Consider the following 16,024-nt stretch of genomic DNA (forward strand, 5'->3'; position numbering starts at 1 on the left):
CATGATCTAAAAATGCTTATCAGGACCCTCCCAGAGAAGGAGAATTTAAGAAGCTAATGAATTAAGGTAACTTTAGAAAGTGTGATGTTGGAACAGCTGTGGTTTGATTTCTCTGCAAAACAGCAACATCTGCAAAACGGAGACATCCATTTCTGCAAACAAACCACATAGTTTCTTCTTGCTTGAAAAACACTGGACAGATTGTTTGTTTTAACCAGATTCTGGGTAACCCTTTCTTTGCCTGGTTCCCTGGTCACATCGATACAGTAGACCATTATGTGGCCCTACCGTAATATGTTTAAATCACTCACTATTTCAGTAGTGTTGTCAATTGGTTCCAATTTGCTCCTATCATATGTGGCACAATGAGAATTGTTATGGCAATGTTATAATGTTACTTTTCCAGCATTTCTAATGTCTATTTCCTAAAATGTCCTAAAAGTGGAAATACTGGGTTGAAGGCTATGGACATATTTAAGGTTCTTGATACATCAAGTCAAATCATCTTGCAAAAAGATCAATTTACACTCACACTAGCACGTATGAAAGGCCACGTTTCCTTGTATTCTGGCCACCTCCAACTCTATTGTCTAAAAAGCTGTTAGCCAGTTTCAAAGGAAGAAAAGTGATATCTCTGATATTTGCATTTCTTTGGTAGCTACTGTGAGGAGATTTTCCCAAATGTTTACTGATGGTCTGGATTTCTTTTTGGGAATCATTCATATCTGTTGCCAGTTTGCTGGCATGTTTGTATTTTTCTTACCAATTTGCAAGAGCTCTTTCTGTGTCAATGATGTTATCCACGTGTCTGTAAGTATGTTGCAATTATATGCCCTGTTTTGTTATTTGCCTTTAATTTTCCTTCATTATTTATGCAACACTCTGTCTCCTGGGTGGTGGGGCAAGGTAACACCTTTGAGGATATTGTGAACCTGCACCCTGGCCTCTCAGGGAGGGCACAGGCATTCCTGTTAAAATTTTCCGCCGAGCCTAGCTGAGTTTTTTGCAAGGAGTTTCACAAGCAATGTACATCAGCAAAGGGGCTGAAAGAAGAACCCAAGAGGGCTGCATGCTAGCTTGTGAAACGTGTCTCTAGAACCTAATGGGATTGCTTTGTTGGGTGCTGGAGTTTCTGCGGCAGCAAGCAGAGGCAAAAGCCAGTAAATATGAGTGATGCCAAGTAACATGACCACGCAGATTGGAGAAGCCTGGGAAAAAACAATTTATGTCTGTAAAGATTCTATGAGGAATAAGCAGATTTTCAAGCAAGAGGGAACAGAGCAAAAAAAACCCCATTGAGTTTTTAACTTCTCTCTGGAGTCCCTAAATTTTGCATCTGGGGTAACATTAAGCCCACTGTCCCTCTCTAATTTCCCTTGTCCTTAAGTGGACAGAGTCTCCTTTCCTTGAGATCAGCCAAGACAGGATATAGTTTTCCAAAATGAACTTTATTAGAAACAAGGAGAAAAGGGAAATCAAGAGGTATAAAAATACAAAAGAACAGAAACGAATGGTCATAAAACAGTATTCTACCCCTTCCCAAGATAATTTCAATCGACCCCAGGGGCTCTAACTGACACAATTGCCAGATGGGTGGATACAGGTTCATTTCCTCCTTCTCAAGTCTCTTTCTCACCCTGAGATTCTCCACTTTTCAGTTTTGGGTTTCTACTTCTTCCACCTTCCCTCCCTTTTTCTCCTTTACTCTCTAGGGCTCCTGTCACTTCCACAGCCCGGGAGGATCATGGCTGATTCCCGGTGGATAGTTCATCCCTCAGTAATAAATTTTAAAAATTAAAACTAACATTTGTTGAAAAATTACTACATGCCAGGCTCCGTATTAAGCACTTTTCATATATTGTCATATTTAATCCCTACAACTTCCTTGTGAGGAAGAGATACTTAAAGTACTTTACTCCTGAAAGTAGTAAAATGACTTGCAGAAATTCACAGTTTCTAGTAATTGGAAAAAGCAAGTCTCTCCTCCTGTTCTGTCTGGCACTAAATCCAGCCTCTTGACCAGTGTGCTGGATCTTCACAATTGTCTCTGTTCCAACCACATCACCAGAGACACTGCAGTGGTCCGAGCACCCTGTTGCCTCCCATGGGGCGAGGGTAAAGAGTAGGCATTACGGAATCAGCTCTTCCAGCTTTATGGAATCAACACCTCAGGGAGTTGGTGAGGGTGAGTCCTGCTTTGTTCAGCTCCCCAGGTCTTCAGCTTTAAAATCTCACTCTGCCCCATCCCATCAATTTGAGGAAAGCCTTTTTGACGTCCTTGTTCCTCAGACTGTAGATGACAGGGTTGAGGAAGGCTGTGGCGATGTTATAGAAAAGGGCCATTTTCTTGCCGCTGTTTGACAAGGGGTCAGAGCCAGGGCTCATGTACATGATGATGCAGGGAATGGCAAAGATGGTGACCACGGTGATGTGGGAGGCACAGGTGGAGAAGGCCTTGATCTGTCCCTGGAGCTGAGCGGATCTTCATGATGGTGGCAAAGATGTTGACATAGACAATGACAACTAGGGAGAGTGGGACCACGATGACGTTGAACCCTACAATGAAGTCTACCAAGTCACTGAGGGATGTGTTCGCACAGGCCAGCTTCAGGACGGCAGGAACCTCACAAAAGTAGTGGTCAATTTCATTAGGACCACAATAGGGCAAGCGCATAGCAAAGAAGGTATCACACAGGCCACCCACCACACCATAGGCTGCACAGATGCCCACCATGAGGAGGCACACCCAGTGGTTCATGATGACCTTATATCGGAGAGGGTGGCAGATGGCCATGTACCTGTCCACGGACATGATGGAGAAAAGCCAGGACTCGGTGATCTCAAAGAGGAGGAAGATGTACATCTGGGCTACACACCTAGCTAAAGAGATGGCCCTCTTCTTGCTGAGAATATGCACGAGCATCTGAGGCACAGTAGTGGTGGTGTAGCACACGTCCAGCACGGAGAGGACACTGATGAAAAAGTACATGGGCGTGTGGAGGCGCGAGTCCTGGTGGATGAGGATGATGAGGAGGCTGTTGCTCACAAGGATCATCAGGTAAAAGACTAGAAAGAAGGTGAAGAGCAGAGGATTGGCCCTGGGGTTGGGGGCAAAGCCCAAGAGAATGAATTCTGTCACAGTGGACTGGTTGAGTTCCTTCATTGTGATCTGCCTGTTTAAAGAGTTTGGGGGATATGTAATTTACTGAGGGTCTGTGCCAAGGGCATGTAAGGAATTTTCACACCCATTGTTTCCTTTATATTTCCTAACAGGAAGTTTGGATTGGCAGATGGAGGTACCACTGGATTTGTTTCCATGGTAGTTTGAGTAGTGTTGGGGTTTGGTTCAGGATTTAGTGGAGGGTCACAGTGATGGAAGTGGGGAAGGCCGAGTCAGGGAAGCACTGTGTGCTGCGTTCCATCCTGGCCTGTAGGTGCCTCTTCCTCCTCCTCCTAACACAGCCTCGCTTTTCTCTCTATTACTTACCCTATTTTCTGTTTTCTCTTGGGACAACAGAGGTTGCTATGTCTTCATTTAAGATTAGGATCAGGGTTAGGGTGGTTATACTCATTATTTGGGTTCAGGTTTTTACCACTGTTAGGATTAGGATTAAGGTTAGATTGGGGATTAAAGCAATGCTATGTAGGATAAAAGTTAGACTTAATATTTAAGACTTAGCTTTTTCTGATGAATGAGACTTCACTCATATTCATCAATTATGACATTCATTCAAAATATTTTTACCAAATGTTTGCTATTTATTATAAACCAGGGGCGCAACAAAGAGTTATAAATAATCTGGGTGGAAAAAGTGATTTCATGCTGTTTACCGAGATAAATTCTAAATATGTTAGAGTTAAATGCAAAAAATAAAACTGTAATGCAGCCTAGGAGAAAATATATGGGTGAATTTATTTTATGGTTGGATTAAGAAAGGCCTTTTATGCAAACCTCAAATCCTTCAGCCTCATGGTGATGACGCCTTTGCCTTTAATATGCAAATAAAGTAACGTAGCTCCTCATTCCATCTGCTGTAACAAGTCCAATAGTTTCCCCAATAGTTTGGAGGGTCCTTGTGCATCCTGGTCACTTTCCTCTAAAATCCCTGCTCTCATTGAATCCTTGACCTTGCTCATTGCCTTACCTTTGAGGGGACTGACCTCTTCAATGGTTCATCCCTATTCTCTTTCTCGTTTATGCCCCAAACCTCCCCAAAACAAGGCTGTCATTTGTAAGGCTTCCTATAGGCATGATGACTCACAGGGCAGTGCAGAACAGAACACCATGAAAACCGAGTGTTTAATATTGTCAAGTCTCTAAGCTATCTCTGCAGCAGTGTTTCCTCCCTGGTTCCCAGCCAGCTGTCATGTTACTGGTGTCTGCTCTCCCTCCTGGACCCTCCTCCCATCTCCCCTTGTCTCCCTTCCCTAAGACTCCTTATTCCTCTCACTTGGGCAGCCAGCCACCAACCCCACTTCCTCTCTCTCAGTCATTTCAAGCTTCATCCTGCATCAGAATCACCTGGAGGTCTTGTCGCATGCTGCTGCACCTCATACCCAGAGTTCTCCTTCAGTAGGTCTGGAGTGGAATCTGAGAATTTGTGTTTCTAACAAGTTCCCAGGTAATGCAGATGCTGCCTGCCTTTGGGACCACACTTTGAGAACCAGTGATCTGCTCAACTGTGCAGAGAAAGTTGGCTTTCTCTCAATTTCTCTGTGTCCATATCATGTCCAACCTGCTTAGTTTTCCCCCTTAATTTTTTTCCTCAATGCCAATATTTTTTTGCTTTCACATAAGCATAAAAACAAAGAAACAGTAAAGGAATGGATGAATATTTTTGGTGATATAGAAAAGAAATCACCCTGTAGAGTTTCCACTGGACAGAGGAGGACGCTCAGGTTCGGAGAGGTGATGTAATTTGCATGGGTTATACACCAAGAACATCAAAGCTGCTCCTGGAGCCCAGGTGTGCTCGACTCCACTTCCAGGGCTCTGTCTGCCTCGCATGCTGCCTCATGCTATGATGAGCCCAAAGAGTGCTGGAGCCGATGAGAGGAGGAAGTCAACGCACAGGGATGGGTGGACACGGGCAGAGAGGGCCCAGGCCTGCTCTGAGCTCTGGCTGCTCACCCTGGCTTGGCCCCCATAGAGGCACACACAGGCTCCCTCGCAAGAGCCCTGCCCCCAGCTGCAGGTTTTCAAGCCAGTGGGCACAAGACCAGAAGGAGACTGTCTACTACTCCCAGCTTACATCCCACCCTCTCCCCCACGCCCACCTGCCATCCAGCCAGGGCAGGGAGGTCATTTATCATTATTAATAATAAAAGAGACCAGAATTCCTAATGTACATATAAGGCCGTCACCCTTGGGACCGACCAACTTACCTGGCCATTGCCCCTCTACGTCCTATAAGAGCCAGGCCTGTGCTCATGGGAGCACTAGTTTGCTCTATGGCTTTGGGAAGTCACTCAACCTCCTTGCCCTTGTGATCTCATCCATCAAACGAGGGTGGTAGATAATCTGTAATGGCTCCTCTAGGATGGACATTCAACACTTTTCTATTTATGCCTAGATTGGGAGGTGAATGGGGTCAGGGGTGGGGCTGCAGAGATAGAACAATGGGTGCCAGTGCCCCCAATCCCACCCCTCCCTAGGTGCCTGGGCTAGACCGTGGTTACACATCCTCCAAGGAGGACTTTCAAGGCCGAAATAGGAGGGGAGGCATGCATGACTGAGGGGACACCATCCTCTAGACGGCCTGCTCCCTGAGAAGAGAACTGGAAATGGGCGTTGGACTGGGTGGGTGTTGGAGAGCAAGAATGGAGTCTTACAGTTTCAGAGTTATACATTGTCAGGTTTTTAAAAACCCTTGAACCTTTTTGTCAAAGGCAGACTTCTGCAGGAGCTCAGAACCCACTCCACCCACACCCTCCTCACTGAGGCACGTGTGGCTCCCAGAGGCTCCTCTTGCTAGTTAAAGGTTCCTTAAAGCTCAGTTTGATAACCACTCATTTTATCAAAGCCCAGAGAGGGAAGTAACTGCCCTAAGTTCACACAGCAAGAGTGTCTGAAGTGGAGTGAGCACCCAAGTGGCTTGACACCTAGTCCAGGCTCTTACACTGCCAGTTGCTGATCTCAGAGATGAGCCATGAGCCAGGAAATGGGACTTAGGGACGCAGGGAACCTGATGGTGCCAACTACATTCTGTCCCCAGCTCCTGAGAGATGGAGGCCCTTAAACAAGGGCCTTGGTGACGAGAGGCAGCCAGTTCTTACCTCCAGCTTGTACCCATAGGCTGAGGGCAGAGGAAGCAGAGAAGATGCGGGTGACAGGCCTCTGACCCCCAGGACTCCTTGCCTTTTGATGGGTTTGTGTCTTTGTTCAGAGCGGAGCCTGGGGACTGGTTTCCATTCTCACTTTCCTTGGCTGGCTTGCTGTGTATATTATGGCCAGTTGCTTGGCGTCTCTGAACCTCGGGTTCTGACCCTGCCACAGCCAGGTTTGATGATGCCCTGTTACCAAGAAGAAGACAGAAACGGGTTGTGTGATTGCGAGGTCCTGGTAGGAGGTCAGCCTCTAGTCTCCACGTTGGCCAGAGCTTGGGGCTGGGGTGCCAGCCTTGGACCCTTGTTAGGATGTAACAGGAATCAGAGAAATATTGTTTGCTTTTTCACTTTGGGCCTTCATCTTTATCTCCTCCTCTCATATCTACTCACCTGCAGCACAGGCTAAAAGATGAAAGACTCAGGATGGTTCTGAATTTCCCCTTTGGCTCTTTACTGCCTTGACTCTGAGAAGGTAATTGTGTCTTATCTGCAAAAACAGGAGGTTGATTGCAATGATATCTGATTCTGTCAGATTCTGAAAATATATGTTTTTTCCTCCCTTCCTCTTTCTCCCACCCTCTGTCTTATCACCCACACACACACACTCCCCAGTGTCAGCACAGACCAGCAGGGGCTAAGAATGATCCAGAGAAACAGTAAAACTAGAAAGCAAGAAAAGTAGAGAGAAGGATGGAAGAAGATAGAGATGCCCCAGAAGGAAGAGAGAGGCACAAACTCAAGCGACAAGGAGGCAGAGAGGGGCACAGAGAAGAAGAATCTGGGGACACAGACAAGAAGAGAGAAGAACAGATGCTGGGAGCACAATTGACGTCAACAGGAGGAAGAGGATTGGGGCTCAGGAGGAAGAATATTTATTCTTCTTTTTGTGTAAGGAGAGGAAAAAAGATGAAAGGAAAGTGGCATAGAGACGTGGAGACCCAATGGCAGAGAGTCAGCGGGACGGAGAAGGTGAAGGCACAAAAGGAGACTGAGGGAGACAAAGGAGACAGGAAAGAATGCCTGAGATGCTGAGAAGGTGGGGTGTGAGCCAGGGCTGTGAGAAAGGGACACAGGAGAGCTAAGAAGGGGCAACGGGTCCCACGAAGAGCTGAAGAGACCAGACAGAGAGAGACAGAGGCAATCAGGGGAGGTGCAGTGAGGCAGGGCAAATCCGGTCTCCTGGAGCTAGAGAAGAGATGGAAGAAAGTCCAAGATCAAGAAAATAGGGTGACTGTAGACAAGGTAGAGCAGGACGGAGCAGTGGAGTCTGAGGGAGTGGGAGGGGAAAGGGGATTGGCAACAGTGGAGGAGGGATGGGCAGGGAACCAGGTTCAAGGCGGAGACCCAGAGAAATGCTGCAAGGCAGAAATCCTTGCGAATCCAAGGGACAGCAACAGGCTGAGGAGAAGAGGGGAAAATCAGGGATGGAAGAGAGGGACCACGCTGCAGGCAAATCCAGGAGCAGAGCGAAGTCAAGTCTTGACTCAGAGAAGTCAAAAGGGAAAGAAAGGAAAGAGTGGGATGAAGACCCGGTCAGAGAACCTCAGAGCCAGAGACACAGAAAGAGGAGGGAGAGATGCGACACAAACTTTGGAGGCAGAACACAGAGCAGAAAACAGAAACAGAGGCAGAAAGAGGCAGATGGAGAAGGATGGAAAGCAAGAAAGAGAAAGGGAGATAATAACAGACCAGAGGAAGAAAAGGAGCGGATGGACACAGAAAGAGAGAGAGAGAGAGGCAGAGACAGGCAGCCATGAGCACCCTCACACAGACATGGGGAAAGGGACAGAGCAGAGACAGACAGGCAGCCAGTGAGTGGGAAGTGTGGACCCAGCTGGGCTCCTACCCAGAGCTCCCTGTGAGGCTGGGCCTGGGGGAGCCATGAGCCTCGCTTGCTCCCCAGAATAGTTGGGGGCACTCCTGAGTTTATAACCCTGAGCTTATAACCCTGCCAGAAAGGGAATTGTGGGCAGGGCTCCCTCAGACTCAAGGGGCCACTCCTGTGTGGCACGTGGCCCCAGGGTCCTAGCAGGACAGTTGCTGTAGCCGCCTTCCTGCCCAGGGAGGAAGCACCAGGCTCCCAAGGAGGCACCTCGCTCCCCAAGGACGCTCAGGCCTTGCCCTCTGGAGGTTGGGCTGGGGGAGTCTGAGCCTGGGGACAGGAGTGCAGATGCTGGGGAGGGTGTGTGCTGGCGCTCCCACAGGGCTGTAAGGGCTGGTCTTTTCTCAGGTGCTCCTCCTTTCCCAGGAACAACAAGAATGAGGCATCCTGGGAAGTCAAGGGTGATGAAGGCCAAGAAATTGTCCTCTCCTCCTGCCAGGTGGCATCCCCAGGGCTGTTTCTTTCCGTAGGCGCTATAAGCAAATGTCTGAGGTCCTTGAGCTTTCATAGTCTACAGACAGCTTGGAGACCTGAAAGAAAAGATTATTGGCTCAAAACTAGGAATCCTGAAAAATAAAAGTTAGCAAATGTTTAAATGACTATTAAATGTAACATTTTATGAGTCAACTGCAACTCATTAAGCTCTTAGGTAGTTATATAGTAAGTGATGTATTAATCGTATGTAACGTGGGGTGTGGGTACATTTTAATGTATCTTATAAAGTACAGTGCCCATGGAGGTCTTAACCTGCCCAGTGGCTCTCAGGTCTCAGCCCCTGGAGAGAGTGTTCTGGCATTTCAGATCACTTGATGAAGACCTTTTCTCTTCTCATGGAGAGACGTTCCCAGAACTGCAGCTCTGAGGACTTAAGACAGCAAACAGAAAGAACATGCATCCTGCAGGTTTGAGACAGAGGGAGCCTGCAGCAGACCTTGGAGGCCTCTCCTTGGATGTCTCCAGCCAAAGGCTGGGAGGAGTCCAGTCTGCCTGGAGGGCAAAGGAAACTTGCGGCTCCATCCTTTCTGAGCACCACAAGGCCACTTGCTCACAGATGGCTCAGTTGGAACTTGGCCCAACATGTGCCTGCAAGAGCAACACTGGGGCTTGGGCAAAGTCGGGAGCCACACAGGGGACGGGCTGATGAGAGCTGAGCCCAAGAGCCTGGCCTCTGGGATGGGAGGGCTCCTTAGGCTGGGCCACCCGGGCTCAGTCAAGCCTGGCTCCTGGGTGTGGTAGGTGGTGGGAAGATGGAGCTGGGGCCCCTGGAGCCTCATGGCGCCCTACACTCCATGGGTGAAGGCCCATGTCTCTCCTCCTTGCTGGCCACTCCTCTGGCCACCTGAGGGCTGGGCACTTCCTCCTCGGTGACAGGTCTGTCTCCTGTTTCCTGCCCTCTTGATCCTGACCCCCGCACTGAGTCCCCTGCAGCACTGACCGACCCACAGAGGCCTCGTCCTCCACTCGAGGGGAGCTCAGGATTTGGTGGTGTCCACATCCAGATAACTCTGACTTCGGCTCCGTCTAAGACCCTCAAGGCTAGAGTTCTTTTCCTGCCCCACAGGGAAGCTCCCATCCCAGGGGCCTCCTCACATCTCTGGGGGGGCTGTTTCTTTTCCAGCATTTCTCTGGCTCAGCCTGGAACGCCCTCTCCCTGGCTGCTTACCCTGAGACTCAGGGACTCTAGGTCTGTGATCCACCTCCCTTCTCAGGCGGCAGGGCCCGAGTTCAACAACCAGGTTAACGATTCTGACATCAAATTCCAATGTGGGCTTTTTCCCCTACCACCAAGCAATTCTCTGACACCAGCTGGGTCTCCTATAATTCAATTCAATCTACCTGGGGATAGTGTCAGATCCCACAGGTGAAGGGCTCAGTCCTACAAGACCGTCCCTCCTCCCAGCCCTTCAGACACCAATCAGGAGTCCAGGTTGTCACCCGTGCTTCTGACCCACCAGCTATAGATTGGAGCTTCCAACAACCCCCTCCGCGAGTTCAATTAATTTACTACAGCAGCTCAGAGAACTGAGAAACATTTCACCTACTAGATTACCAGTTTATTAGAAAAGGATGTAACTTAGGAACAGCCAGATGAAAGAGATGCATAGGGCAAGGTATGTGGGGAGGTGGGTGGGGCTTCCATGTGCTCTCCAAGTGCACCACTCTCCCCCCATCTCCACATGTTCACCAACCCAGAAGCTCTCCAAACCCATCCTTTTGGGTTTTTATGTAGGCTTCATTACATAGGCGTGATTGATTAAATCATTAGCCATTGGCAATTGAACTCAATCTCCAGCCCCTCTCCTCTCCCAAGAGGTGGTGGTGGGGGTAGTGGGGGCGCTATGTGTTGAGACTGAAAGTTCCCACCCTTTAATCACAGGGTTGGCTCCACTGGTGACCAGCCCCCATCCTTAGGTTACCTAGGGACTTTCGGAAAGTCACCTCACTGACATAACAAAAGACACGTTTATGGTTCTCATCACTCAGGAAATTCCAAGGGTTTTAGGAGCCTTGTGCCAGAAGCAAGACGAAGACCAAATATATATTCCTTGTTATAAATCATAACATCACACACTATCACACTGGCTCTATAGGCAATAAGCTTTCACACGGCCGCTGGCATCGTCTTTCTAACCTGCTGCTCTGACTTTCTTCCTCCCCTGCTCAGAACCTTCCTTGGTTCTGTGGACTTGAAGAAGATGGAGTCTCTCATGTTAAGGAACTGAAATGGAGCCAGGTGGACATGAAGAAGAGAGGAACAAATTCCTCCTTCAGGATGAACTCTTGAACTCATTAGATGCCTGAAATGCATCTGCAGGTCTTTTCAAAGAAGATGACATTATCGGGATAGAGATCTCATTCCTGTCAGGGTCATCTTCTACATTCCTAAGTTTTAATGGCTTGTTTCAACTGACACTCCCTATGACTACCTTGCACCTGGAATTTGTTAAAAGACGTTCTGAGACCGAGTTGGCATGAGAGACTCCATGTCTAAACCACACTCTTGTCTTATTCTCACAGAGTGCTTCAGCGAAATGCTTAGAACTACATGTAAGCAAGCTAATCAGTAACCAGGAGAGAGAATGACTTGTTAGCAGAATATTTAAGTCCTCTGCCCAAACTGTTTCTTCTCTCTCATAAGAAAATAACTAATGTTTTCTTACATTCCTCAGGAATGTCACATTCAGTGGATCCGAAACTTTTGTATACAGAGAGGCACCCAGCATTCTGCGGTCATCCAACACCTGACACTCCGGAGCCCTCGCCCCAACCCTGTTTGCCTTGTGTTAAGTCATTTCCAAATCAGTTCCCCTTTAAGTTGGCTTATTTTTTTTAGGACGTTAGTCTGCCATCGTTTGATAGCTAGCTCATTGCTCAATAAAGTTTTCTCTCTCCACTGCTTCGCATCTTGACGGACTAACTTTTGTCCCACAGCGAGCAGATCGAGCCCTTGCTCAGCATCAATTCCTTCCTCTTTTTTTGTTTGTCTTTATTAGCCATGACTGTAAGCCCTTCCCTCTCCCTTCAAGGGCCAGAACATGATTCAAATGCTACCTGAATCTGTGTTTCGGGGCTGCAGTCCTAACATACTCCAAATAAACTTCTTTTCGTTTAAGTCTATCAGAGTCTACTTCATAATTGGCCAACAGTTCCCATCTGTGGAATTCAGACCCAGATCCTCTGTCCAGCAGCCAAAGCCCTTCCTGAGCTGACTCCCGCCACCTCTCCAGCCTCCCCTCCTGCAGTCCTTTGACTCACACCTTGCACTCCAGGCAGTCTGAACCACCCATAGATCCCCAGACAAGCTGCTCCTCATGCTGCTGCCTCAGCCTAGGATGCTGCCACAGCCCGCTCCCTGGAAAACACCCACTCCCAGGCCCTTCACAGCTCCTCCCTGACACTCTCATGCCTACCTGTCAGCTCTTTCTTCATGGGAACAGTCCTTTGCTCATTCTGTTCCTCTCTATTTGTGCCGTGATTTCATTGATTGACTGATTGATTTGGCAAACACTCAAAGGGGCTGATAGTGTATCAGATGTTGCTGGTCACTGAAGACAAAATTAGGAACAAGACTTGGCCCTCACCCTGCCCATGCTGGCCTGTGGACTGCTTGAGGAGATGCAGATGGAAGCAAGTGTCCTTAGTGCACGGGGAATGGTACACAAACAATTACGTACGAACATACAGGAGGGTCCTGCTGACTTTTTTTCTCTGAAGGATGCAGGAGAGTGTTCACAGAAGAGGCAATATTTGAGTTGGGTCTCAAAAGAATAGAAAGAATAGGAGTTTGATAGATCGCGAAGGCAGAGAAGGGCTATCCAGGGTATCCAGAGTGTGTGCAAAGATACAGATGAAGGAAGGAAGATGGCCATGAATTCCCCCCTTCCAGCCATGTGAGGGTAGTGATAGTGTCATTTTTGTCTATATTTCTAGTGTCTAGTACAGAACCTGACACAGAGGAGCCATCAAAAAGTATTAAGTGATTAAATGACCAAATGGTACATTTGGAGGGCGGAAAGTTCTGTCACTATGTCCAGTGTGAACAGAGCTTGAGAGATGTTATGCATGGGGCAAGGCATCCTAGTGAGGGGGCGGAGAGAAGGTAGGCATCAGAGGAACAGTTTTGAATTTTAGGTTTGGCTAAACCGAGGGCTCCCAGTTAGATCTCCAGTCCCTGAGGACACCTGCAGCTGTGCAGTGGCCCTCCTGTGGGCACCACTAATGGCTCAGGTCCATAGCCCATTCCTAGACATCTGTACTCAGCCTTGTAACTTGCTCCCCAAGGGTGACTCCCTTCCAAACCCCATAAAGGTGGCAAACATGATTTCCTACCCAAAATCCCAGAGAAATGACTCGACAAATGATAATTTTTTTCTGATAAGCCAAGTTATTTATATGGAAAACAGCTGCCTCAACTCCTTTTTGAAAGAAGGCAGAATGTGAACGAGCAAATAAAAATAGGAAATATTTTACAAAAATATGCAAAGTTCATTATAGTGTGCATGTAACAAAATATCTGTATTAATAAGAATAAGATTACCCAAATCAGTGCTGTCCCAGAAAACTTAGGAGAAATAGTTTCTGTCCATATGGGAAGATAAGACAAGATGGGACCAACAGCAAGCAAATATCCACAGGGTACACTTGAAATATGTTTTTTTTACAATGTTGAGCGGGAGTTGCTGTCCCTATTTTACAGATGAGGAAACTGAAAACCAAGCCAAAAAGTTTGCCAGCCATCCTGGCAAATATCAAACTTTGGAAGAGGAGAAGAACGGGGTCCAAGGACAGCAATGACAGGTAGTCATGTAGAATGGAAAAGGGAACACAAGCTTTGAGACTGGACAGAGACGTTTGAGTCTTGTTTTGACACTTGCTGGGTGGGAAACAAGTCAGTTTAGCTCTTTCTGCCTCATTTATAAAATAAAGGTAATTTAATGTATTGGACAGGGTTATTGTGAGAATGAGATCAGGAACCTAGAGGTCAATGAGTGTGTGCTTCTTTTGGGAAAGGTCATCACATATTATCACTTCACCTACCATCCACACATGCTCATGATTACCAACTTGCCGTTTTCTGCCTGATCTCCATTCACGTGCCTCCTAGGCTGGCAGCTTTCTAAGAGGGACCCCAACGATCCTGCTCCTGGTAGTGACACCTGTGTGTATTCCCCAGCCTCGAATGTGGGCTGGACCTGCTATTTTCCTTTTAATGACTAGAATGGGACAACTGTGATTGGGGTATCACTTCTGAGATTTGGTTATAAAACACTGTGGACTTCCATTTTCCTTGAACTGTCTCTCTGGCTCTTATCAATTACTGCCTCTGATGAAGTACATTGCCTTGTTGTGAGCTGCCCTATGCAGAAGCCCATGTGACAAGGAACTGAGAGTGACCACTGGGCAACAGGCAGTGAGGAACTGAGACCATCGGTCCAACAGCCCTTGAGGAACAGACTCCTGCCAAGAATCACGTGAGAGAGTGGACCCCATGATATCGACTGCAGATCCGAGATTCAGCAGAGCGAGAGTTAACCATAGAGTTGAATGAACTAATGAGGTTTTTTGTTTGGATCATTGTTGCCGTTATTTTTATTGTTCTGGTTTTTTGGATATACGTTAATTCCTTTCTCTTTCCTCTCAGGCTATCTCTAACACTCAATTTAGTAGATCCTGTTTTTGTAAACGGAAATGAAACATTTTGAACTGATATCTGATTCTTTTTATCCTACCAGAAATCAGAAACTCAAATTAGTCTCCTTATTTTTCATAGCAACATAGTTATTAGCATACCTTCAATAAGAATCTGTTTTCTTTCTAACCAGAATATTCTTGGTCAAATTGATTGTATAAAACCAAGTTTGGGGGCTGGCCCCATGGCCGAGTGGTTAAGTTCGCGCGCTCCACTGCAGGCGGCCCAGTGTTTCGTTGGTTCGAATCCTGGGCGTGGACATGGCACTGCTCATCAAACCACGCTGAGGCAGTGTCCCACATGCCACAACTAGAAGGACCCACAACAAAGAATATACAACTATGTACTGGGAGGCTTTGGGGAGAAAACGAAAAAAATAAAATCTTTAATAAAACCCCACCAAGTTTGTATTTGAGAGTCATTATTTTTTAACCAGGCAGGAGAAGCTACTATTTAGTAGCAAGGGTTGACTTTACTCATGAAGTCAATCTCTACAAAGCCCTCCCAGGAAAGCTGACCTGGTGTCTTGCTTCCAAGATCCCAGTCTTACAGGTGGTAAGGAATATCAACTGCTGGCCAGCAGGAACCTTAGCAAATTTGGAGGCATTGCTAGGAGAGGAATTCACCCAAATTATTACTGCAGGGAAAACGTGAAGGAGAGAATTTCTTGGGCTGGTTTTCCAGCCTCAGTATAAGAAGTAATAGAGGATTTTTTTTTTTTAAGATTTTATTTTTTCCTTTTTCTTCCCAAAGCCCCCCGCCCTTACATAGTTGTATATTCTTCGTTGTGGGTCCACCTAGTTGTGGCATGTGGGATGCTGCCTCAGCGTGGTTTGATGAGCAGTGCCATGTCCGCGCCCAGGATTCGAACCAACGAAACACTGGGCTGCCTGCAGCGGAGCACGTGAACTTAACCACTCGGCCACGGGGCCAGCCCCGGTAATAGAGGATTTTAAAAGTCCAATTTGAGATTCCTTATGCAAAGTTCCAGGCAGAAGTTAATTCTGTGGCCTTGGAAGTGGCTCAAAACTGCATGTGTCTAGATTTGCAAAGCAAACTGGAGGAGGCATATTTGGTACACATTCCTGCTACACCTACATAAACAATGAAGTTAGACATAATGAGACCAGTTTTTTTGGGATCAACAATAATCATATAGGGGCCAGCCCAGTGGCATAGTGGTTAAGTTCGCATGCTTCTCTTTGGCAGCCCGGGGTTCACAGTTCAGATCCCAGGCACAGACCTACATACCACTTATCAAGCCACGCTGTGGCAGCACCCCTTATACAAAATAGAGGAAGATTGGCACAGATGTTAGCTCAGGGCCAATCTTCCTCACCAAAAAAAAGAAAGAAAGAAAGAATAGTCTTACACTACTCAGCCATAAAAAAAGATGAAACTGTGCTATTTGCAACAACATGAGTGGACTTTCAGGGTATTATGCTAGGTGAAATAAGTCAGACAGAGAAAGACAAATATCATATGATTTCACTCATATGTGGAAGATAAAACAACAACAAATAAACAAACACATAGATACAGATGGATTGGTGGTTATCAGAGGGAAAGGAGGGTGCGGAAGGGTGAAAGGGGTAAAGGGAGACATTTGTATGGTGACGGGTGGC

General features: G+C 47.1%; 2 protein-coding genes across 2 annotated transcripts in view; one reads left to right on the forward strand and one right to left on the reverse strand.

Moving 5' to 3' along the window:
* The window catches only part of LOC103540419 (olfactory receptor 2G3-like), a 114,672-nt gene that overhangs the window by 66,677 nt on the left and 31,971 nt on the right, over window positions 1-16,024 (forward strand). The window lies entirely within an intron of this gene.
* Window positions 1,987-3,163, reverse strand: LOC103540415 (olfactory receptor 2D2-like). Its single transcript, XM_008506992.2, is given in 2 exon segments — window positions 1,987-2,472; window positions 2,474-3,163. Coding segments are annotated over 2 exon segments (939 nt in total). The 3' UTR covers window positions 1,987-2,223.

Source organism: Equus przewalskii, chromosome 2 (assembly GCF_037783145.1).
Source record: "Equus przewalskii isolate Varuska chromosome 2, EquPr2, whole genome shotgun sequence".
Lineage (NCBI taxonomy): Eukaryota > Metazoa > Chordata > Mammalia > Perissodactyla > Equidae > Equus > Equus przewalskii.